The 20081-nt window shown below is 40.4% G+C and overlaps 1 protein-coding gene and 1 pseudogene across 1 annotated transcript in view; both read left to right on the top strand.

Annotated features, from left to right (window-relative positions):
* LOC102385821 (BDNF/NT-3 growth factors receptor) overlaps positions 1-15903 on the top strand; it is a gene marked incomplete at its 5' end in the record, with an annotated part of 123149 nt that extends 107246 nt beyond the window's left edge. The window contains 2 exons of the mRNA XM_006018462.3: positions 10152-10310; positions 12847-15903. Coding sequence (XP_006018524.1) covers positions 10152-10310; positions 12847-13032 — 345 coding nt within the window. The remainder of the gene's footprint in view (positions 1-10151; positions 10311-12846) is intronic.
* LOC112549387 lies at positions 3443-3621 on the top strand (annotated as a pseudogene).
* Positions 15904-20081: the final 4178 nt, after the last annotated feature.

Raw genomic sequence — 20081 nt, 5'->3', positions numbered from 1 at the left:
AAGCAAACCACCATAATACAACTGTCCTGAAGTATCCAAGAAAATATACCACCAATTTCTCCACAAAATTGTCATATTTGAAGTACTGCTACAGCTACGAAACAGATATTAAATTGGTGGCTTAAATAAAACTGTTATTAACATTACGTATTATTAGTGCTAAAAGTTATTAATTTTAAACTTGTCATAACCTTAGTGAGAGTGAGCAGTATTTACCTGAAGTGTTAGTCTACTTAATGTGTGACTTTTTAAGTGATATGCATACATCACTAGCATTACGATAATATACTAGGCTGTTTGGACCCAGTTCTGTCAGGTGCTGTGTGACTAATGAAAAGCATCTATTTGATAGGATTAAAGAGATCTCAGTACCAAAAGCTCAGCACTTTACAGAATTTGATCCTACACTAATATTTTCACACATTGATTCTTCTTGGGAAACTCCCATTGATTTTCTAAAGAGTTTATCAAAGGGCACAGAAGAGAGGAGGTGTGGTTATGTGCAAAGAATGGGTTGCTTTCTTAGGATGCAAAGGTTTTCCTCTGAGGTATGTGAAAAATGTGATTACAGCTAATGAGTGAGATTTACTTAGATACTGAAGGTTTGATACATATAGCACAAGTGCAAAAAATGGACTCAAAACCCTTCACAAGCCAAAGATGAATTACTGTTGCAGTGATTTTCTTTTCAACTGTTATGCGCCCATCACTCTGCTTTGCTTGCAGTTCACTCTGCTTCTCTGTACCTCAGTTTTTCTCTCTGGGTGTGGGATTTTGTGCACCTTCATAATTTGCTAGTAAAGTGCTTTGAGATCCTGAAATGATGTATAGATTATTATAGTAGAGCCCACATCTTCCATAGTTATGTTCCTTAGTCTTCACAAGGGTGTGTGAATCACATGGAGATCATATATAATGGCAGCAGACAGCTGCACAAGACTCCTGAGGTGCTTCAGCTGTTTGCTGAAGCTTTTATTTCAAAGGGTACCACTTCTCCTATCAGCTGTCTGGGACTGCTGGTGAGCTCCTGTTGAGCAGAGAAGAGGAATCCTTTGAAATAAAAGCCTCAGTAAAGAGTTATGTGGCTCATCCTTTACTTAACAAATTGCTGCAAATTAAACAGGTTGCAGACTGCTCAGATATGAATGGCCTGGCGTCTATGATATCAATTCTAATATGAATAGTGTACTCCAAGCATCAGTTGGATGATTGCACGTATGGACTTTATTTTGGAAAGAAGAGACTCCATTCACCTCTGTTGCCATATGTGCAGTTAACATTCTTGCACTAGTAAAAGTTTTTGCTTCGGGCCTGATCAAGAGTGAGTAGTGAATGGTGTGGGGATGGGGCGGGCTGCGGAGAAACCTGCAAAATTAAAGGAGCTGCCATGCACCCCACTCCCACCAATTTTTGCAGGTTCCCCCATGCTGCCGCCAACTGCTCGCTGCTCACTCCTGATCAGCCCCAAGGCAGAAACCAAAGTTTTAAATACGGTGCTGCTTTTGCGTCCTGGATTGTCAGCAACAGACAGTGGGGCTGCCAGGGCCTTTTGTCCAATCTGCAGCAAGCAGTAAAAACAGCGCCATATTTAAAACTGTGGTTTTTGCCTCCCCGCACTGATCACATGTGAGCGGCAATCAGTGGGGCTCCTCTGCCAATCAGTGGTGGTGGGGTGCATAGGGGGAACCTTCAAAATCAAAGGAGCCACTGTGCAGCCTACTCCCACCATGAATTTGGTAGGTCCCTAGTTATCTTTGTGGCAGAAAGGATGCAGATACTCTCCTGGTCATAACTGGGATCCTGCAGGGTTTGGTCCTTGGTCCTGTACTCTTCAATATCTTCATCAGTGACTTGGATGTAGATGTGAAGTGTACTCTGTCCTAGTTTGCGGACGATACTAAATTGTGGGGGGAAGTGCACACTCTGGAGGGTAGAGAACAATTGCAGGCAGACCTGGACAGGTTAGAAAAGTGGGCAGTACACAATAGGATGCAGTACAACAAGGACAAGTGCAGAGTGCTGTATCTAGGGTGCAAAAATATCCAGCACACCAACTGGCTGGGAAGTGACCCTCTCAGCAGCACAGAAGCGGAAAGGGCTCTTGAAGTCATAGTGGACTCCAAGATGAACGTGAGTCGTCAGTGTGACGAAATCATCAGCAAAGCTAACCGTACTTTATCATGCATCAGCAGATGCATGACAAATGGATCCACGGAGGTGATACTTCCCCTCTATGCGGCATTGGTCAGACAGCAGTTGGAGTACTGTGTCCAGTGAGATCCCGGGGCGCGCCTGACATTTGATAAGGAGGAGCTGTGTCTGGTCGTCAGCTAGTCCGGGCAAAGTTATCTAAGGCAGTCCCATCTGGGGTGCCAAAAACTGTTGAGCCCCAGCTCAAGTCTGGGATCGTGCCCGGTATGCAAAAGCCAATAAAGATACCAGGGCTGAAAGTATAAAGATTTATTGCTAGCAATACAAGGTGCAAGCGGAATAATTTCACGTAACAAGCACACAGAGTCTTAATTATGAGCATCTTTTATACAGGAGGATTGGACCTTTATAAGCATTCTTGTTTGCTAATTGGTTATAAGGGAGTGACGCAAGGAGTTCTTTACTGAGCATGTCTCTATACCTGTGTTTTAGCTATGTATCTCATTTCCATACATGTATGTTTCATTAGCATACTTTCTCCCCACCTAGGGGTGTGAATCTTAATATTTAAATCAGCTCTTTGCCCTAGTCCACTGATTCTGCTTTTGTTTTCAAGCCTCCTTTATCTAAGACTGTCTCCTCCTTATCATTGCAGATGGGCATTAGTTACATAACAGAGACTTTTGCTTGGGCTTTGTGTAGTGGTTTCTAGGTCAAACCTGACAGACCTATTCAGCCTCCACAAGAGAAGGCTGAGAGGTGATCTTGTGGCCGCCTACAAATTCATTAGCAGGGAACAGCAAGGGATCAGAGATGCTCTGTTCACCAGGGCGCCTCTTGGGGTAACAAGGAACAATGGTCACAAACTGGCAGCAAACAGATTTCAACTAGATATCAGGAAAAACTTCTTCAGGGTAAGGGTGGCCAAAATTTGGTATGGACTTCCAAGGGAGATGGTTCTCTCCCCTACCTTGGAGGTCTTTAAGAGAAGGCTGGATAGGCATCTGGCTGGGGTCATCTCATCCCAGCACTCTTTACTGCCTAGGCAAGGAGTCGAATTCGATGATCTGTTGAGGTCCCTTCTGACCTTAGCATCTATGAATCATGAAACTGGAGCAGGAAAGATTTCTCTCTGGTAAGCAAATAGACCCCTGGGGGCAGGAACTTATATTCATAGTATAAACTCCCCAAGAATCCAATGGATAATGTATATAAACGGCCAGATAAGAAATTATGTATATATAAGGCATGAGATCTAGTGTTTGCCTTTAGTTTTTCTTGAGTATAAAGAATGATTACCTAGCAGGGGAGATACCATAATCAAGATGGTAGTTTTCCCCAAGTTGGTTCTCCCAGGGTGAGACCTGTCCATTGTACCCCAGGCAGGCTGGCCACTGCGAGTTTCCCTGAATGCAGGAAACTTGACTGTAAAATTTTGTTGCAATAGGTGATTGTGTTCATGCTCCCCTCATGGCTTGCTCCTTGGCCTTTTGGCTGTGAGCAAACAAGACTAGGAGGCATCTGAACCCCAAGGCCTCCAGGATTGGGGCTTGTGTGTAGGATGCTTGCCATAGATTTGGGGAATTTCTGAAGCCCCAGAATGATGGGTCTGGGAAGGATGATACTTGCCTGGTGGTAGAGCCACACAGTCTTGAACAGTTGAGCTCTTCTCAGCTGAACTTTGGAGCTTGACTATTGGGCTTTGCCCTATAGGATTTAGACCTGTTTTGGCCTTTAAAATGAAAAACAAAAAACAAAAAAACCAAACAAACTTAAGGCCATCAGCTAGGAGGCTGAGTGAAACATGTTGACAGGAGAAGTTGCAGAGGAAAGAGGTGCTTTCTAATCTCTTGAGCTGAGTAGGAGCTGCATTATTAGGTTTAAGATGCGAGGTAAAATCAGATTATTACTCTAATATTTTCTGTCATTTGTTTATTGATATATCTTTGTTTGTTTATTGTCATATTATTTGTAATCACATATTGTTATATATATTGATATATATTTTTATACTGAAGTAGGCTACCTAAAGAAATTGTGGAATCTCCATCCTTGGAATTTTTCAAGAGCAGTTTAGACAGACACTTGGCTGGGGTGGTGAAACCCTTGGCTGGGTATAGTCAGAGATGATCCTTCCTTGGACAAGGGGAATGACTAGATGACCCTGTGAGGTTCCTTCCAGCCATACTTACTATTGGCAGTGATAAAGGTGATTTTAGAACATTTGACCATATAAGGGGATGTCTTCCAAGGAAGTGGTGCTCTATCATTTCTGATCACATGAATGGACAGGGATGTCATTTTTCCAGCTGGCAAAATCGCCTCTGCTAAGAGCTGGCAAGACATGGATGAAGCATGCAAAACTGAGGTACCATCTATCAGGGAGGTGACCTCTGGGGTATCTCAATCTGTTCTCAGTTGTCAACCAGCAGACCACAGAGAAAGGTTTGGGGGATGAAGGGTACCCCTGAAAGTGTGATAATACCTTGGGAGTGAGTCTCAAAGGCACATCTGACAGAATCCAGAGTTAAGGGCTGTCACACATACTTGAAGCATTTATATAACCATGTCCTAAATTATTATGCTTTTTTAAATCAAAGACTTATTGTTGGATGTTTAATGATTGATCATTAATAAGAAAATAAATATGCATTTGTAGAAACCCCGATTGGCCTAAACCTGAAAACAGTTGATTTCAGTAATGCATTCAGTGCAGGGTCTCACAGTGTTGATTCCTTCATCTATATACAATGATGTAAGGATGGGACTACTCCAATAATACCCAGCTTTTTACATCGGCAGCCTTAAAACACCTTTCAAAGGAGGTTGGTACCATTATCTCCTTTAAATCAATGAGAAAAGTGAAGCATCGAGAGATGAAATGACTTGTCCACAGTAATTCAGAGAGCCACAATAAAACCAGGTCTCCTGAATCCCACTCCATTGCTCTGTTTGCTAGACCACCCTACCCTATGATCTGTTCAAGTGTCATTAGTGATGAATCAGTATTGCCAATTATTGGTAAGAGAGAGAGCTAGAATCATAACATTTCGGTCATCAAAGTATTGGTTGTGCACTAGTCATGCATCAAAATGGTATCAGTAATGTTTATTATGCTGAATGATGCTGACAAATTAGTGTACAGTCCTACCAAAGTATAGTTTGGTTCTGAGGCCTCTGATCAGTGGGAAGAGAAAGGGGAAATTTCTTTTTTTTTAATTGTTTCATAAACCTCGTGTCATGAATATGACCAATAACAAAATAAATGACAGCACCATATTTTACAGTTTATAACTTTCATTAATTTTTAAAAAATGGCTCAAAGAACTTGCTGAAACCAAACAATCATAGAGGCTGTATGATGAGCAGATCTAAGAGCTATTTTAATATTTAATGAGGCCAAAAGCCTCTTACCACTAATCATCTTTTAATGGTACTTGCCCTTTGGCCTTATATATGCCTGTGTTTCTAAGGGACTAACGTTTTTGTCTTTCTAATGAATTATCATTCGTACAGTGAGTAAATGCAGTGGGCTGGAGCTGTTTGTGTGCATCTCCAGTTTAATTTCTGATAAAGTGAGAAGATGAAGCTTTGTTTGCATTCCTGATTCCTAATAACACATTACTTAAAACGGGGGTGTCAAAGATACAGCCCACAGTCAAGATCCAGCCTGCAGAGCCCTATCATCTGGCAACATGCCTCTGGGTCTCAGACTGGCTCCACACACTACATGCAGCACATGCTGACCCCAGCCCTGTACACTGCATGCAGCATGTGGAGTGGGTCTCGTGTATGCTACATGTGATAAGCAGGGCTGGTCCAAGGCAAACACTGCATGCAATGCTCACACCAGACCAGCTCTGTGTGCTGGTTCTGGAGCTGGTCCAGACTGGGTCCACGATTAACCCCTCACTCTAGATCCAGCTCCTTGTGGCTCATGGGGCTGAAGCTGGCACACATGGGGCCAGTCCAAGGCATACACACTGGCTCTGGCATGTGATGTGGGGCTGGTCTGTGGGCCTGATCTGGGCCAGTCCTGGATCCAGCAGGGAGATCTGAGCTGGCACAGGCTGCATGCAGTGCATGGGGTTGGAGACTGCATGCATGCTGCATGCAGTGCGTCAGGTTGGTCTGTGGTGCAGCCAGCCTATGGGCCCAGCCTCTGGACCAGCTTTTTGCTCTTCATCTGGAGCTGCATGAGTTTGATATCCCTGACTTAAAACATTATTTCCATGCTGTGTGGTACCTCACCACCAGAGAATTATCCTTGTTGCTTAATTAAACATGGCAACATCCAAACATAACCAGATGTGTGTATATGTACATCTTTAGTCTACAAAGTACTTAAGCACATGATAAAACTTGAGTATTTTCTTAAGTCCAATTGAAATCTGTAAGAGGTGGGCCCCAGTTTAGAAAGGTGCTTAAGCATCTGAGTATGTGGCATGCACGCAGTCACAGTCAGGGTTTAAATTACAGTCGGACTCTTGGGGCGGGTGGGCGGGGTCGGCGGCAGTGGCAGCCAGAAGGAGCCACCACTGCTGCCCCCTGAGCTGCTTAGAAAGGCATGGGGCAGGCCAGGGCTCTCATCTCTTATGGGGGAGCTTTTCAGGGTTCTCATCCCTTATGGGGGAGCTTTTCGGGGTTCTCATCTCTTATGGGGGGTTCAACACACCCCCCTCCCCCCGCGGATCCCCCGTATTTTGAACCCTGACATAGCCAGGCACATATGTAATAAATCCTGACTTTCAGACACCACATGCAACCCAGATATTCCAGGTCAGAGGAAGAGTGTCTAGTAATAAAACCAAGGGACAGCGATGAGGTCACCAACCCTGGGCGCCAAGCTCGGGGAGGAGCAAAAAATAGCAACCATTTCACTCCTGGCCCAGGCGGATCTGCTACCAGCAGCTCAGTTACTTTCTCTGGCCTGTGTACTACCACTGCGCAGGACGCAGAAATGTCCAGGTATGCCCCTGAATAAAATAGGTGACAAGGTTCTTTGGGTAGATGTGATATCTTTTATTAAACCAACTAAATAATTGGAAAAAATGTTCTTTGCAATTGGCTCTTTTGAGCACAAACACCCTGCTTCAGGTTTGTGTCCAAAAGCTTGCAAAGAACATTTTTTCCAACTATTTAGTTGGTCTAATAAAAGATATCACATCTATCCAAAGAACCATGTCCTTAGACCAGGGGCGGGCAATTATTTTGGGCAGAGAGCCACTTACTGAGTTTTGGCAAGCCACTGAGGGCCACATGACAGGCAGCCCAGGGCAGATAAATATTAATTTTCTAAATTTTTAGGGGCCCTGCAGGCCGGATTGAATGGCCTGGGAGGCCACATCCAGCCCCCGGGCCGCATTTTGCCACCCCTGCCTTAGACCAACACGGCTACAGCCAACAATTCTGAATAAAGTATGTGCTCTTGAGGCTTTGATACCTCTCTGCATTTTTAGATCAGAATTGATAGCGGACTTTATGACAACATGCGGAACCCAACTGCACTCTCTGACTGTGATGTGTATTTTTGGTACATTACACTAACACTGAAATATTGGCACATAGCTGGAAAAGATGTGCTAAGTGCTCTAGAAATAATGTGAACCCTGACTGAACTTTTATTAGGTTCTCCTATCATTTGGTCTTTTGACATCAGAACAAGAAAACCATTATTTACAACATTGTATGCAAAATCCCAGAAGGAGCAATGAGATTTTAAAAGAACAGATTTTTTTCCAAGTGAAAAAATCTGTCCTGTTGTGGTTTCCTGAACTAAATAAATTGTCAGACCAGAAAAACGTATCTAAAAAACCCTCATGTATTCTTCCTGGGGCTCTTCACAGTTATCCCCATCCAGAAGTAATCAGGATGCCAAATCCCAGTCTTGTAGTAGATTACATTTTTTCAAGATATTTATGTAGGTTTATTCATATCTGTAATCTGTCATAAACATATTCTTGCAGCAATAAGTGTTTTATAAAATGGAAATAGAAACAGTTTGTTTGGGTTTTTTTAATTAAGGTTAAACACCAGTTTTAATAACCTGTATCTTTTTGAGCAAATGATAAAAAATGTTTTGGGGACTTTGATGCCAGAAAATATTCCTATGAAATATAGCAGGTTCTGATTCAGGTGCCGATTCCAGTACATACAAATCCTTAATTAGCAGGTTACTTTAAGCAGAAGAGTGAGATGGATTTAAAGCTATCTAGACCAGGAGTTAACAAAGTTGTGCAGGTGTGGGCTGACCTTTGCCACTCTGCTGTGGACCATAAGTCTCCAGCCCTTGGAGCATCCAGCTGCCTGTGCTTCCCTCTGATGTTTCCCATCCCCTCAGCAGCAGCGAGGGTAAGCACAGGCTCTGCAGCGAAAGGGACCTCTGCAGAAGGGATGCGTGGCACAACTCGGCTCAGTGCCACCAATCCCTCATGCCAGACAGCACCTTTGCAAGTCAGATTGGACCTCTTTGCAGACTGGATCCTGCCCACAGGCTGTAGGTTGCTGAGTCCTGAACTAGCCTACTTGAAAGTCATTCATCTAGGACTGGGTGGATAATTTGTTCTGACAAAATTGTAAGGTAAATTCTGCCCATTCTCTCTTTGAAAATTATCCACCCCACAATTAAATTATTTCCATTTATTCATTATTAAAACTTATTTAAAGCTTTTTAATGCATCATTTGGGTCTGCAGCTCATTCATGAACAAGTTACTCGGAATATTTTACATTTACATTGCAGCAGTCAAGCTCAAATCCTGTACAAGCTCTGGAAGGTGTCAAATCAAGACTAAATGATATATAAGACCCATTGTATCATTCCTTTCTCTGGTTTGATTATTTATGTAGCTGAAAGTAGAATTACAGATTCAAGCGTTAAATTTGCAAATTGTGCCAGGTATCCAGGTTGTAGCCATATTGGTCTAGAGGAAAAAGCAATCAAGGCCCATGGTAGAGGTGATATATTTTATTAGACCAACTAGATTTTTGCAAAAAAAATCTTTAATGGCAAGCTTTCAGGTGCAAACACCCTTCATCAGGCATCGGAGAAAAAAATTAAAATTTCTCCTAGGTAGAAATGAAAGTTTATATTTCACAGGAGAGTTGGAGGTGGTAAAATCTCCTGTTTGGAAAAGTATATTCTATATGCAGATTAGGCTCAGAGAAAAGTTGGAATAGTCTGTTTACCTCAAAGTTGTTTGATGGTAAGCAGGATTTATTCATATTTCCTTCTGGTTATGGTGTTTCATATTTCACAGAGAAGTAAATAGATGGGATGCTTTTCTAGGCAAGCACTTCTTATCTGGTAAGGTATCTCTGAGCTAATAAAAAATATCACCTGTACCACGAGTCCAAATTTGCAAATTAAAATTCACTGTGTCTGTGAGTTCCTTATGCTGTTTGAAATTCCCGCAGCTACAAGGGATACACTCCTATGTGTGCAATTTGAAATTTTCAAATATTCAACCTAAAATTCACTTTTCTCAAATGCACTTGACTATTCACAGAAAACTTTTCAGAACATTAAAGCTCATTTGCCAGGATAATGATATGAAACATCATGAGCATAGTCAAAGCAAATACTTGAATAGTTTCAGATTTTTAAAGCAAGTAATAGGTTTCCCCTCTCAGCAACATGTTCATTTCCTCATAGGAGGGCGGGGCTATTCCTGTGGGTCAGGCATAGAAGTGGGAATACAAATCACTCATGCTACAAGGTTGTCCACGTCAACCATCCTTTATGTGGAACTTTATTGAAGTCAGTGGATTTCTGGAGGCTTTACTCTTTAGTGTGCTCTAGTGAATGCTTTAAGCTTGCGTGGACTGAGAGATGAATATATGAAATAGCACCTGGCTAGTTAGATGTTATGAGGTCCTGAAGGTTAATGGAAATAAATAGGAAAAAAATCAATATTCACTTCCCCAGTTTGGCATCCTTTGTGCATTTCTTTGTCAGGAACCTGGAGGATTCCTTTAAAATATATTGTTTATTTCCTTCAGGTTGGCGGTCATACTATGTTGCCCATTCGTTGGATGCCTCCTGAGAGTATCATGTACCGGAAGTTCACCACAGAGAGTGATGTTTGGAGCTTGGGGGTCGTTTTATGGGAAATTTTCACGTATGGCAAGCAGCCATGGTATCAACTCTCAAACAATGAGGTATGTATAATGCAGATGACAAAATGACATTATAGGGTTCAATCAATTGATGATGCTTTGGTGTGAATGTCATAAAGAAATCACACTCTGTTTGGAAAGGATGACATGTAAGCTTCATATTTATCCTTGCAATAACTATTGATTTGCCATATATATGATACTATCCTGAGTGTTGTACTCACTTTTCTTCATGCTTTTTTTTAAACCAAAATGTAAGGTTGTTGTACAGATAGGACTCAACCAAGCTGTAGAGTAGCTACCTTCCTCTTATGTAGACTGGAACTTGCCTTGGGTGAAGAAACAAGATGGCAGAGACAGGCCTAGCATCTTACCAAAGGAAAAGGCTAGAGTATCTCTGCACAGCCTCAAGTACATATTTTTATTAGTTTGTGTGACTAGATCAGGGACAATACTGTTGTTCCACCTCAGGCTACAATCAGTGGGGGTTGACAGGATTGGAAGTCCCTCAAAGTCTACAGCAACTAAAGTAGCAACATTCCCAGCAATTGATATCTGGGTCCTCAGTCCCCAACCACCTACCCCTGTGTTGCCTCCATAAAAAATATAGGATGGGATGATTCGGTTTGGCAGATGGGGACCTGCACTACAACAGCATAACCTGTTTTGCATGGGCAGTGCCCACTGCTGCTCTTCTGAGGTGGTAGTGGGTTGATGGGCAAGGAGAGAACTGGGGTGTACAAACTAAATACCCTTGCTGTACAACTGCTTGATGCTTGAAAATAGGAGAGGAAATCATCCTTCTGCTATTGCTACAAAAATGTAAAGGGCAATGCAGGGCAGTCTTTCTAACTCAGAAAGTTAGAAAGTCTTTCTAACTCAGAAAGACACTGCCCCCCCTCCCTGCCCCCCCCAAACACACATAATAAACACACTGGTCTGACAGGAGAGAACCTGGGTTTCAGGATTTGAATGCTACCACATGTTTCTGTTTAATGAAATATACTCATATTAGTGAAGCTGATGGTACATGGTTACTATGTCATTGGCTTCTACATTATGGTGTTTATCCCAGGTAACTTTCCAGTACACAGATGTTTATATGAAAAAACCTACCAGTCATTACCAGTAATTAGTGTACTTGTGCTTGGTCTCAGAAGACACTTGTGTGGGTCTCATGCTTGAACTGAGCCCTCAAAATGAACTACTCTGTCAGATGGGACATTGATTTTCCTTGGTTAGAATTTTGGGACCTTGATGGAACAGTTCTGCAAGGTTTATGCCACTGTACAAGAATGAGCTATTGTGTTGAGAGGATTTCAGCTAAGAGATCTGTCAGTGTAGCCCCTTTTATAAGAACTACTTGTTTACCAGGAAGGGTTGTGAATGTGAAGATGACATTTTAATTTATAACGTGGTAACTATACCAGTATAACTCCTTATGTGGACACTCTGGCCAGGTACAGACATTACATTTTTACCAGGATAAGTGATCAGAAACTGATCTAAATCCATAACAGTACAGAAGTTCAGCACACACAGACTGGTTTAAAAATGGCAGAACCTGGTCTAAGATTTGCGCACACACCCCCTTGCTCTCCCCAGGGCAAATGTGTGTTCTGTTCACTACCAATCTAAACTACACCACTTTCAGAAAACCATGTAACTTTGATTGACTCCACCGCAGGCTTTTTGAATGTCTGTACCTAGCCTCTTTTTCAGCTATAGAAGGGTGTTGTTTTTTTTCAGTGTGGCTTAAATTGCCTTGAAAGCAGCGTAACTTAACTTTTAAAAAAGGCCCCTTTTATTCTGGACTACAATTAATTCTTGTAACTGTGGAAACTTTCCACTGGGTCTTAATAACTTCAAAAGTGCCAGAAGTTTATTTCAAGAAGGAATCAAAGAGTTTGAATGCAACATCTTTTGGAATACAATATCTATGTATAATGGATTTGTACAATTGTGGGGGACTCTCCCTTCCACCATGTTCTCCTCAGGCAGCTTTCCTGGGATCCCCCACCAAAGGGAGTTCTGCACTGCCCAGGAGGTTAGCACAAAAAAGTTGTACAGTCTGAGGAGGTATTAATATTGCACAGATCCCATTTTTGTTCCAGGGGGAATAGTGTCCCTGTAGCACATCCCAGCTTCCAGCTTCTGCTCCATGCTTGCGACCTTCCATGGACAGATTACTGGACCTACAAAGGATTTGTGCATGAAGGGATGATGCCACAGAAGTCCTGTCTCCTTTCTGCTTTCACCAGTTAATGAGAACATCATTTGAGATGGTCTTCTCCCATTATCCTTTAGCTCTGTAAATGAACCTGACTGTATCAAGGGTTTTAAATACACCATGCAAGAGAGTCCCATACAAGAGAACATTTTTGTCCAAACATCAAATAGATATGATACAAAACACAGAGTGTGAAATTCCCTGAAATGTATTGAATTCAGCAGAGCCGTCCTTAACGGTGCAAGCTCTGAGGAAGCAATTGACTTGCTGATGATAGAGAGAGAGGGGGAATGGGGAGGCTGTCCAACATTTCATCACTCTGCTTATTCTTTCTTCGCTCTTTCACAGGTGATCGAGTGTATTACTCAGGGCCGAGTCCTGCAGCGACCCCGCACATGCCCAAAGGAAGTGTATGACTTGATGCTGGGTTGTTGGCAACGGGAGCCTCACATGAGGCTCAACATCAAAGAAATCCATTCTCTCCTTCTGAACTTGGCCAAGGCTTCTCCAGTCTACCTGGATATTCTAGGCTAGACGCTCCTAGCATTTCCTCTTGGGCTGAGTGAATGAATATGTTCAACTGCCGCTGAACTCCATTACAATGTGTTCTTAATTCTGACAGTATTAATGACAAAGATGCGGAGAAGCTTTCAAAGGGCAAGCAATGTGCACTTCTCCATCTGTAGACACAGTATTGACTTTTCAGACATTACTGAGATGTATCTCGTATCTCTTTCTCTCACACTTCTGTTTCTCTCATTTTTTCTCTCTTCTCTCTTTCTAATCAACCTGGCTTCTGCATCATTGTATCTCTGCATAGACAAAGGCCTTAAAAACCGAATCTGTTATATCAGCAGAGACTCCAATTTGCCCACCGCAACTAACAATGCCTTGTTGTATTCATGCCTTTGATGTGGATGAAAAAAAGGGAAAAAAATGACTCAAACTTTGGGACTTCTGCTGTACAGATACTAGGAGTTTCTATGGATTCACCTCTACTTTTTTGCTTTGCCATGTGGGTGGAAAAAGATGACTGGTGTTCTCTATGGGAAACATATTTCTAGCTGAGATAAAGCCAGATGGAAAGAAAACAGCATTGCATGATCCACTATATGGAGGAACTGTGGGATCAGATGGTATGCAACCCCACTAAAGACACTAAAATAATTTAATGGAAGGAAGGAAAGGAGTTGGTAAGGCTCTGAAAGCCTTTCTGAGGAGTAAAGAAATTGTTTAATAAAGTGTGTGCTTGGCTAGCATTTTCCATCACCAGATACAGTACAAAGGTCTGTGGAAAAGAAAAAAAAGATGCTGCCTGCATTGCACAAGATTACACAATGATATAATAAACTAAACACAACCCCCCAATTTTGTTTTATAGTAGAAAATTGTGATATCAGTATAAAAATGTTCTCCAGTTAGCCTTTGGTCACACAGGCTTATTAATGTACAGTATTAATTTCAGGGTCCAGTATTGAAGCTGAGGACTTTGATAAGATTAGGACAAGCTGTAGATGCAGTGGCAAGTTTATCATATACTGTGCTTGTCAGGCAGCATATCTCTACCCTTCTCCCTCCCCATTCCCTTTCCCCTCACTGTGCAAGCAAAATTGTGCATGGTCTTTGTCTATTAATGCCCTTTGTGCAGAAACTATCGTTCATCTTGTTGTACACCCTGATAGGCATAGCAAATCCATAAAGGTATAACATATATTTAATTAGAAAGAGCTAATGGAGGTCATTAGCTACGTTCAAGTGTCTTTACCTTGTTACAGATATGATAGGCCAATACTACACAAGTAATCTAAAACATGGAAATCATAGATTATGTTTGAGCCATGACAGGGGATGATAGAATTAAGTCCCTGGAGATAACTAGATGTGACTCTGTGGTTATCACTTGCTATTCAGAGTGTACAGACCCTGACTTCAGCACCACTTTCTGGTTGGTATAGTGGTGCCATTCCCAGCATCCACTGTTTCTTAATTTATTTATTTTTAGTTGGACATGCATTGTATGCATACAGCACATGCATGGCACAGTGTAGACGGCAAGCGCATGGGCATATATGTTATTTTTCAAACAGATGCTGAAGATTTAAAATTTAGATTTAGGATTATTTTTATTATGAACTCTTACAAATGGAAACCAATCGTACCTATTCCTCAAGAACATTTTGCCTCCCTCTGTGAGGGGGCGTTATTGCAAAAAATTGACTTTTTTTTAATAATATGAGCCAGATCAAAGAGTAATAGTTCTTCATCTTTGTGTTGTGGTTATTTTATTTAATAAATTAAGCATTTTTATTTTTCTAAGTGTTCCCATAACATTTTTAATATATACTTTGCTTGCAATTATTATTTATTATGGCACTTTGTTTTTCCTTAATAAGCTTTTAAAGCCAGTTCAAAAAGATTTTGAACATTTTTGGAAGTAAAACAGTTCACTGGATAAGCGATGAAGTTTAACCCTTCTCTCTGTCAGTGAAAAGAAGCATTACAAATAAACTTAACAATGAAATTATAAAGCCATATTCAGTATTTCTTTAATAAACCAGAAGTTATTTGTGAACCGCTATTGAAGTGTAAATACAAAAAAAAAAAGAAAAAAGCTAGAGGAAGATTGCTGTGAAATGGACTTTAAGATTTTATCAAGGCTGTCTTAGAAATTCAGAGAGAGAGAGAGAAAGTCTGGTTAGATGAAGACTGAACATTCAGCAAAACCCATTCTCATGAGAGTCTGAGTTATTTTTAAAGGAAACTTGAAATTCATTTTTGGTTTAATAGAAGGTAGACAAAAAGACTGAAAGCAACAGAGTCTACTGAGGCAACACTCTTAGTGTGAAGGGAGAGAGGGTCACGGGTTGAGATGGGAAGGTACCAAACTCCTTCCTGTTGTATTCTGCCATTGTTTCTTACAAAACCATGCATCCCCCTGTTCTCCAAGATACTGTTCTGTTGGAGAGAAGGCCATAAGCTGAAAGCAAAAAGGTGGGTTTTGCAAATACTGAAAGAACATATACCAAAAAAAAATCTGCAATTTGACTTAGTGACATCCCCTTTATACCTCACGAGAAGAGTATACTAGAGTTGTTAAGGAGAAAATAGTGTGTAACAATGCACTGTGCAATAACATACTAGTAAGTCAGACCTACAGGAGCAAATGTTCCATAGAGCCAGAAGCATGGATGTACTTGGCCTCTCTCATAAGTGTGGGCAGTAGTGTATAAAAGCTATAATCAAAGTAGACAAGTTATTAAGTAAAGTTAAAACAACTTTTTTGTTGATTTATGAAAGGGGGTGTAATTGTAGCAGAAAGGAGGAAGAATTACGTTCAAATGGCAATGAGGAGTGAGAGTATATGTATACATTCGTTACGCTTGCAGCTTCAGCTAAATCTTGTAAACTGAGCAAATATGACAATCAGTGTCATTAAAAAAATCTTTCTTGACTATGCTACAAACTGATCATATATATAATATAAATTATATATATGTATTTACATATGGAATGTATATATACATAGTACATACATATATGTATATGTGTGTTATAAAGATTTAATTTATACATATGCAGACAGGCATATACAGAATGTATGACTGTTTATATGTATAAATTTACAGACACATATTCTTACAAATGATAATTAGGATACAGTTTTATTAATAGGTTGATAAAGTCTGCTAAATAACCAAAATTCATTTTTTCTTTGATATTTCTTTTTCTATGTTTATAGGATTTATCTTTTTAACTTGGGTGGAGGAAATAATAGAATGCCAGAAATATAAAGAACAACCAACATTTTTGTCCAAAAGATTGTATAAAAGCAGTCCTACCATTCTCATCTTATCCATTGATTTCTCACAGGGAAATTAACAGATTGGCTTCAAAGTTCCAAGAAGAGATTTTGATTTACTATCATTTCTGGTTTGGGGGCTATTGATTTATTGTTCAAGGGCAACATTGCCATTCCATTGGCATTTACACTTGTTGGAAGTCACAAAATAATTCCAAGAATGAGCTGGAATATTCAGACTGATAGAACAATGGTGAGAACGTCCAAAACCCTGCAGTAATAATAGCAGCAGCTAGTACTGGGCATTTTCCACATTCTGTCCTTCACCCTCAATAAATCTGCAGGACTCAGCAACTGGCTGTGGAGAAGAGTATTTGTAAAGCAACAGCACCCCATGATGCATGATGGAGTGTACAAGTTTTACAAAGGAGCTCATTCATTTTGATTTGTAAACAAATATATCTCTATATTGTCTACAGTTTAATAAACAATTGCCATTTATTTCTCTTTCTCTCTCTCTTTCTCATACTCCTCTTTGGAGCTATTTTTGTTATGGTTGATGTAGACTTTTACAAAACAAAAGAGAAAAGAAATTACCCAACAAAATGATTGAGTCACTGGCTGATGAAGTTACAATGCACATGCGTTAGAACAAGACTGTCTGTGGGTTGCTGCAGCCTGTAAATGGATTTCAGATACTGCTATCAGGATACAAGGGGTGGGTAGGGGAGGCGTTGGGGTTTCTAGTTGAAGATGAAGGTTTTGATAGCACAGAAAGCTGTATTTTCTTGTTGTCAGGGCTGGGATGAACCACTGCTACTCTGAGTCAAGAGGTCTTTGAAAAGCCTTAGTTAAAACATCTTAACATCCTTTATTTATTTCTTTATTTATTTTGCTACATTCATCACAAATATGAAGCAAAAAAATGTCTACGTGTTGCAGGGAAAACACTGTGAATTTCACAACAACAACCAAGTGACTATTTTGCCATCTTTTTAACATACATCTCAGGAGAAGAAATGGGAAATGATGGGTATCTTATTTTACTGTCTATGCATTCTAGACCAGGTCTATGGTGTTTTTTGTTCGCTTGTTGAAGGTTATGAGCGAAGATTGGCTGAAATGTATTTTATAAACACAGAATACTTTGGGCAAGCATAGTAGAAGCTGCTTGTAATGGGGCTGTTTTACAGGAAGATGTAAGAAAACAAAAATCAAATCAATTTTTTTTCAGAGGCCTATACCTTGCAGCTTAATGTATCTTTCTGTAACTTAAAGAAACACAAATGTTGAATAAGCAGCTAAGAATGTTTTATATACAAGTAATTCAATTCAATGTGGATGTTAAATTACATCACCAATAGAGAGAGAATCAATTTACTATATACTTAATAGTCCCAGCCCAGCTCTCCACCTATACTTTATGTATATATTTCTAGATATCACTCTCTCTATCTCTCAAGACCGAGAGGGAGATATCTACATATAAATATAGAACTCTATATTGTCACTAAAACTGTGACCTGGTGTTTAGAGCTATCTTTCTCCTTTCTTTTTAGTTTTCTTTTTTTTAATGTAATGTCTCTGTGCAGCTACTTAGTGGTTCTTGGGTTGCAATTCGTTTATAGAAATCCATTGCTTTAAAACATCCATTGCATCTTGGCTGATTTCAAAGTGACGCCTGAGTATCAGTGTTAAAAAGTTTTGTTTGTGAATCATGTGACCAGCTTCTCTCAACATGACATGGAAAGTCTCTTGTACTACAGTGTATTTAATAAAAATGATGTCTTACAATAAACAGTGTCATCCAAAAGAACGTAAGTGATACAATAATGATTGCTTCAAAATGTATAGTTTTCCTGAAGCGTCTTGTCTTATTTGAATGCTTTTGCTTGCTTGCATCCTGTTTAAGGAAAAAAAAATGGTAATGATGAATAGTTTAATGTGATTGGAAACATGACATACTTGCACTCTAAAATTGTGCAAACTAAAAAGGATCCTGTATATGTACTACATTATTGTGAGTTGAAGGAAGAGTCTGAGAGGAATGGGCTACCTGCATGTACACTGTTAGGGCTAACTAAAGACAACCAAGCTATGTGAGAATATAAGCATCCATTTGCATATGGGTACATATGCCCTTCAGGGAAGATGAACATGTGAATGCTTGTTTGTCGCAGTTAGTTACCATGCAGTCCTGCAATAAGTTGCTTGCCAGCAGGTGTGAATATTTTCTGGAGGCTGTTTACATGCACATTTTCAAAACGTGTCTCTCATTAATCAACTACCAGAGTTGCTGTTTGGGTTTTATCCTTCTCCTGATTTAGCAGTAAAATTAGCAAAAAAGGTAGTATTAAGTTCAAGCCCTTGTGCACGGTAACTGAAAATGTGAAAGAGCAATATTCAGAGCAAGAACTGTATAAACATTCAGCATAATTTTAGCAAGTTGGTTATCATTGCAAGTTATTGATTTAATTTTAACCCAAGGCCTTTTGGCTTAAAGGAAAATAGTATCAGTGTCAGGCATTTAACTGCCTCATTGTAGGGAGACTTTAGTTGCCTAAGTTGCAGTTACGTACCTATAAGACATTTTAAATTAAGACCTAAGTGACTACAACTAGTTGCTTCTGCTAAGAGATCTATTTAAGATTGCAGGAGCTGTCAGTAAAAGTTCTACAGGTTTGAGGAAACATGATATTGTGAGAAGCCAAACCCAGCACAATAAATCATTCAATCATGAGGCTCAAAGGTAATTCAAGGGTCATTTAGTGTAACCTCCTGCACAAACATAGGATTCCTACGCCCAAAATATGCTTATGCAACCTCGTCTTCAAAGCTTCCAGTGAATGGGATCCCATTGTCCTACAGTTCTCATAGTTAGGGATATTTTTCATGAGACTTCACCTAAGTCTGTTTTGCTGTAGTTTGAACCCACTGCTTCTTGCCTGCTCTCTTTGGCTAGGAAGAATATTTTTTTCCATCTTTATGGCAGCCCTTGAAATATTTTAAAAGCGTTCTCCTGACTCTTGTTAATCTCTTGCTCTAATGTTATGAAATTAGTTTGAAGAATAATTGATGTGCTATCTAATTAGTTGTCAATTTATTATCCAGTCACCTACGGTCATAATTTACCTCCCATGTGTTGCCCAAATGGCTAGTTTCGTGCCCCTGGAGGCTAGACCAATTTCACCTCAAGGAGAGAGTCACACACAGGGTGAGTCCGTCATGAGTTTATTGATTGCACAAGCAATGTCGACAGAGGAGCTGATGCTCAAAGCAGTCAACCCCGAATTTCTCTCGGGGTTACACTTTTATAGCTTACATAAACAAAGGGCTACAATGTGTCATACAACTATTGGCAGTACCACAATTTCCTTGTTGTTACGTCTTATCTTATGGGCTAGGCTTAGTTTGCTATTGGTTAATATCTCCTGTTAAGTTTAGTGCATGTGTATTTCAAAAGCAGAACTGCGGCAAAAAGTTCTGTCGCATGCACAGAGGAAAAGGGGAACTGCGGCAAAGTTAGTGTCTTTTAGTAACCTTATACCTTAGTGTAACTTCAGGGCATTATGCAAGTATGGTTACAAAATGCAGAGCAAGCAGGAAGGAGCAAGCATTTCACGGTTGACGACTGACTGAACAGTTCGTTTCAGGAGGGCCATGATGCAGGGTATGATACAGGGAAGCAAACAAAGTGTTGTCATTAATAAGCAAAAGGCCAGCAACACACCTCTTAGCCACCCAAACTGAGGAAGCCAAGATGTCAGCCAATCAAAGCTCCACC

This window comes from Alligator sinensis, unplaced genomic scaffold (genome assembly GCF_000455745.1).
Source record: "Alligator sinensis unplaced genomic scaffold, ASM45574v1 scaffold240_1, whole genome shotgun sequence".
Classification (NCBI taxonomy): domain Eukaryota; kingdom Metazoa; phylum Chordata; order Crocodylia; family Alligatoridae; genus Alligator; species Alligator sinensis.
This window is presented reverse-complemented; position numbering and strand designations above follow the sequence as displayed.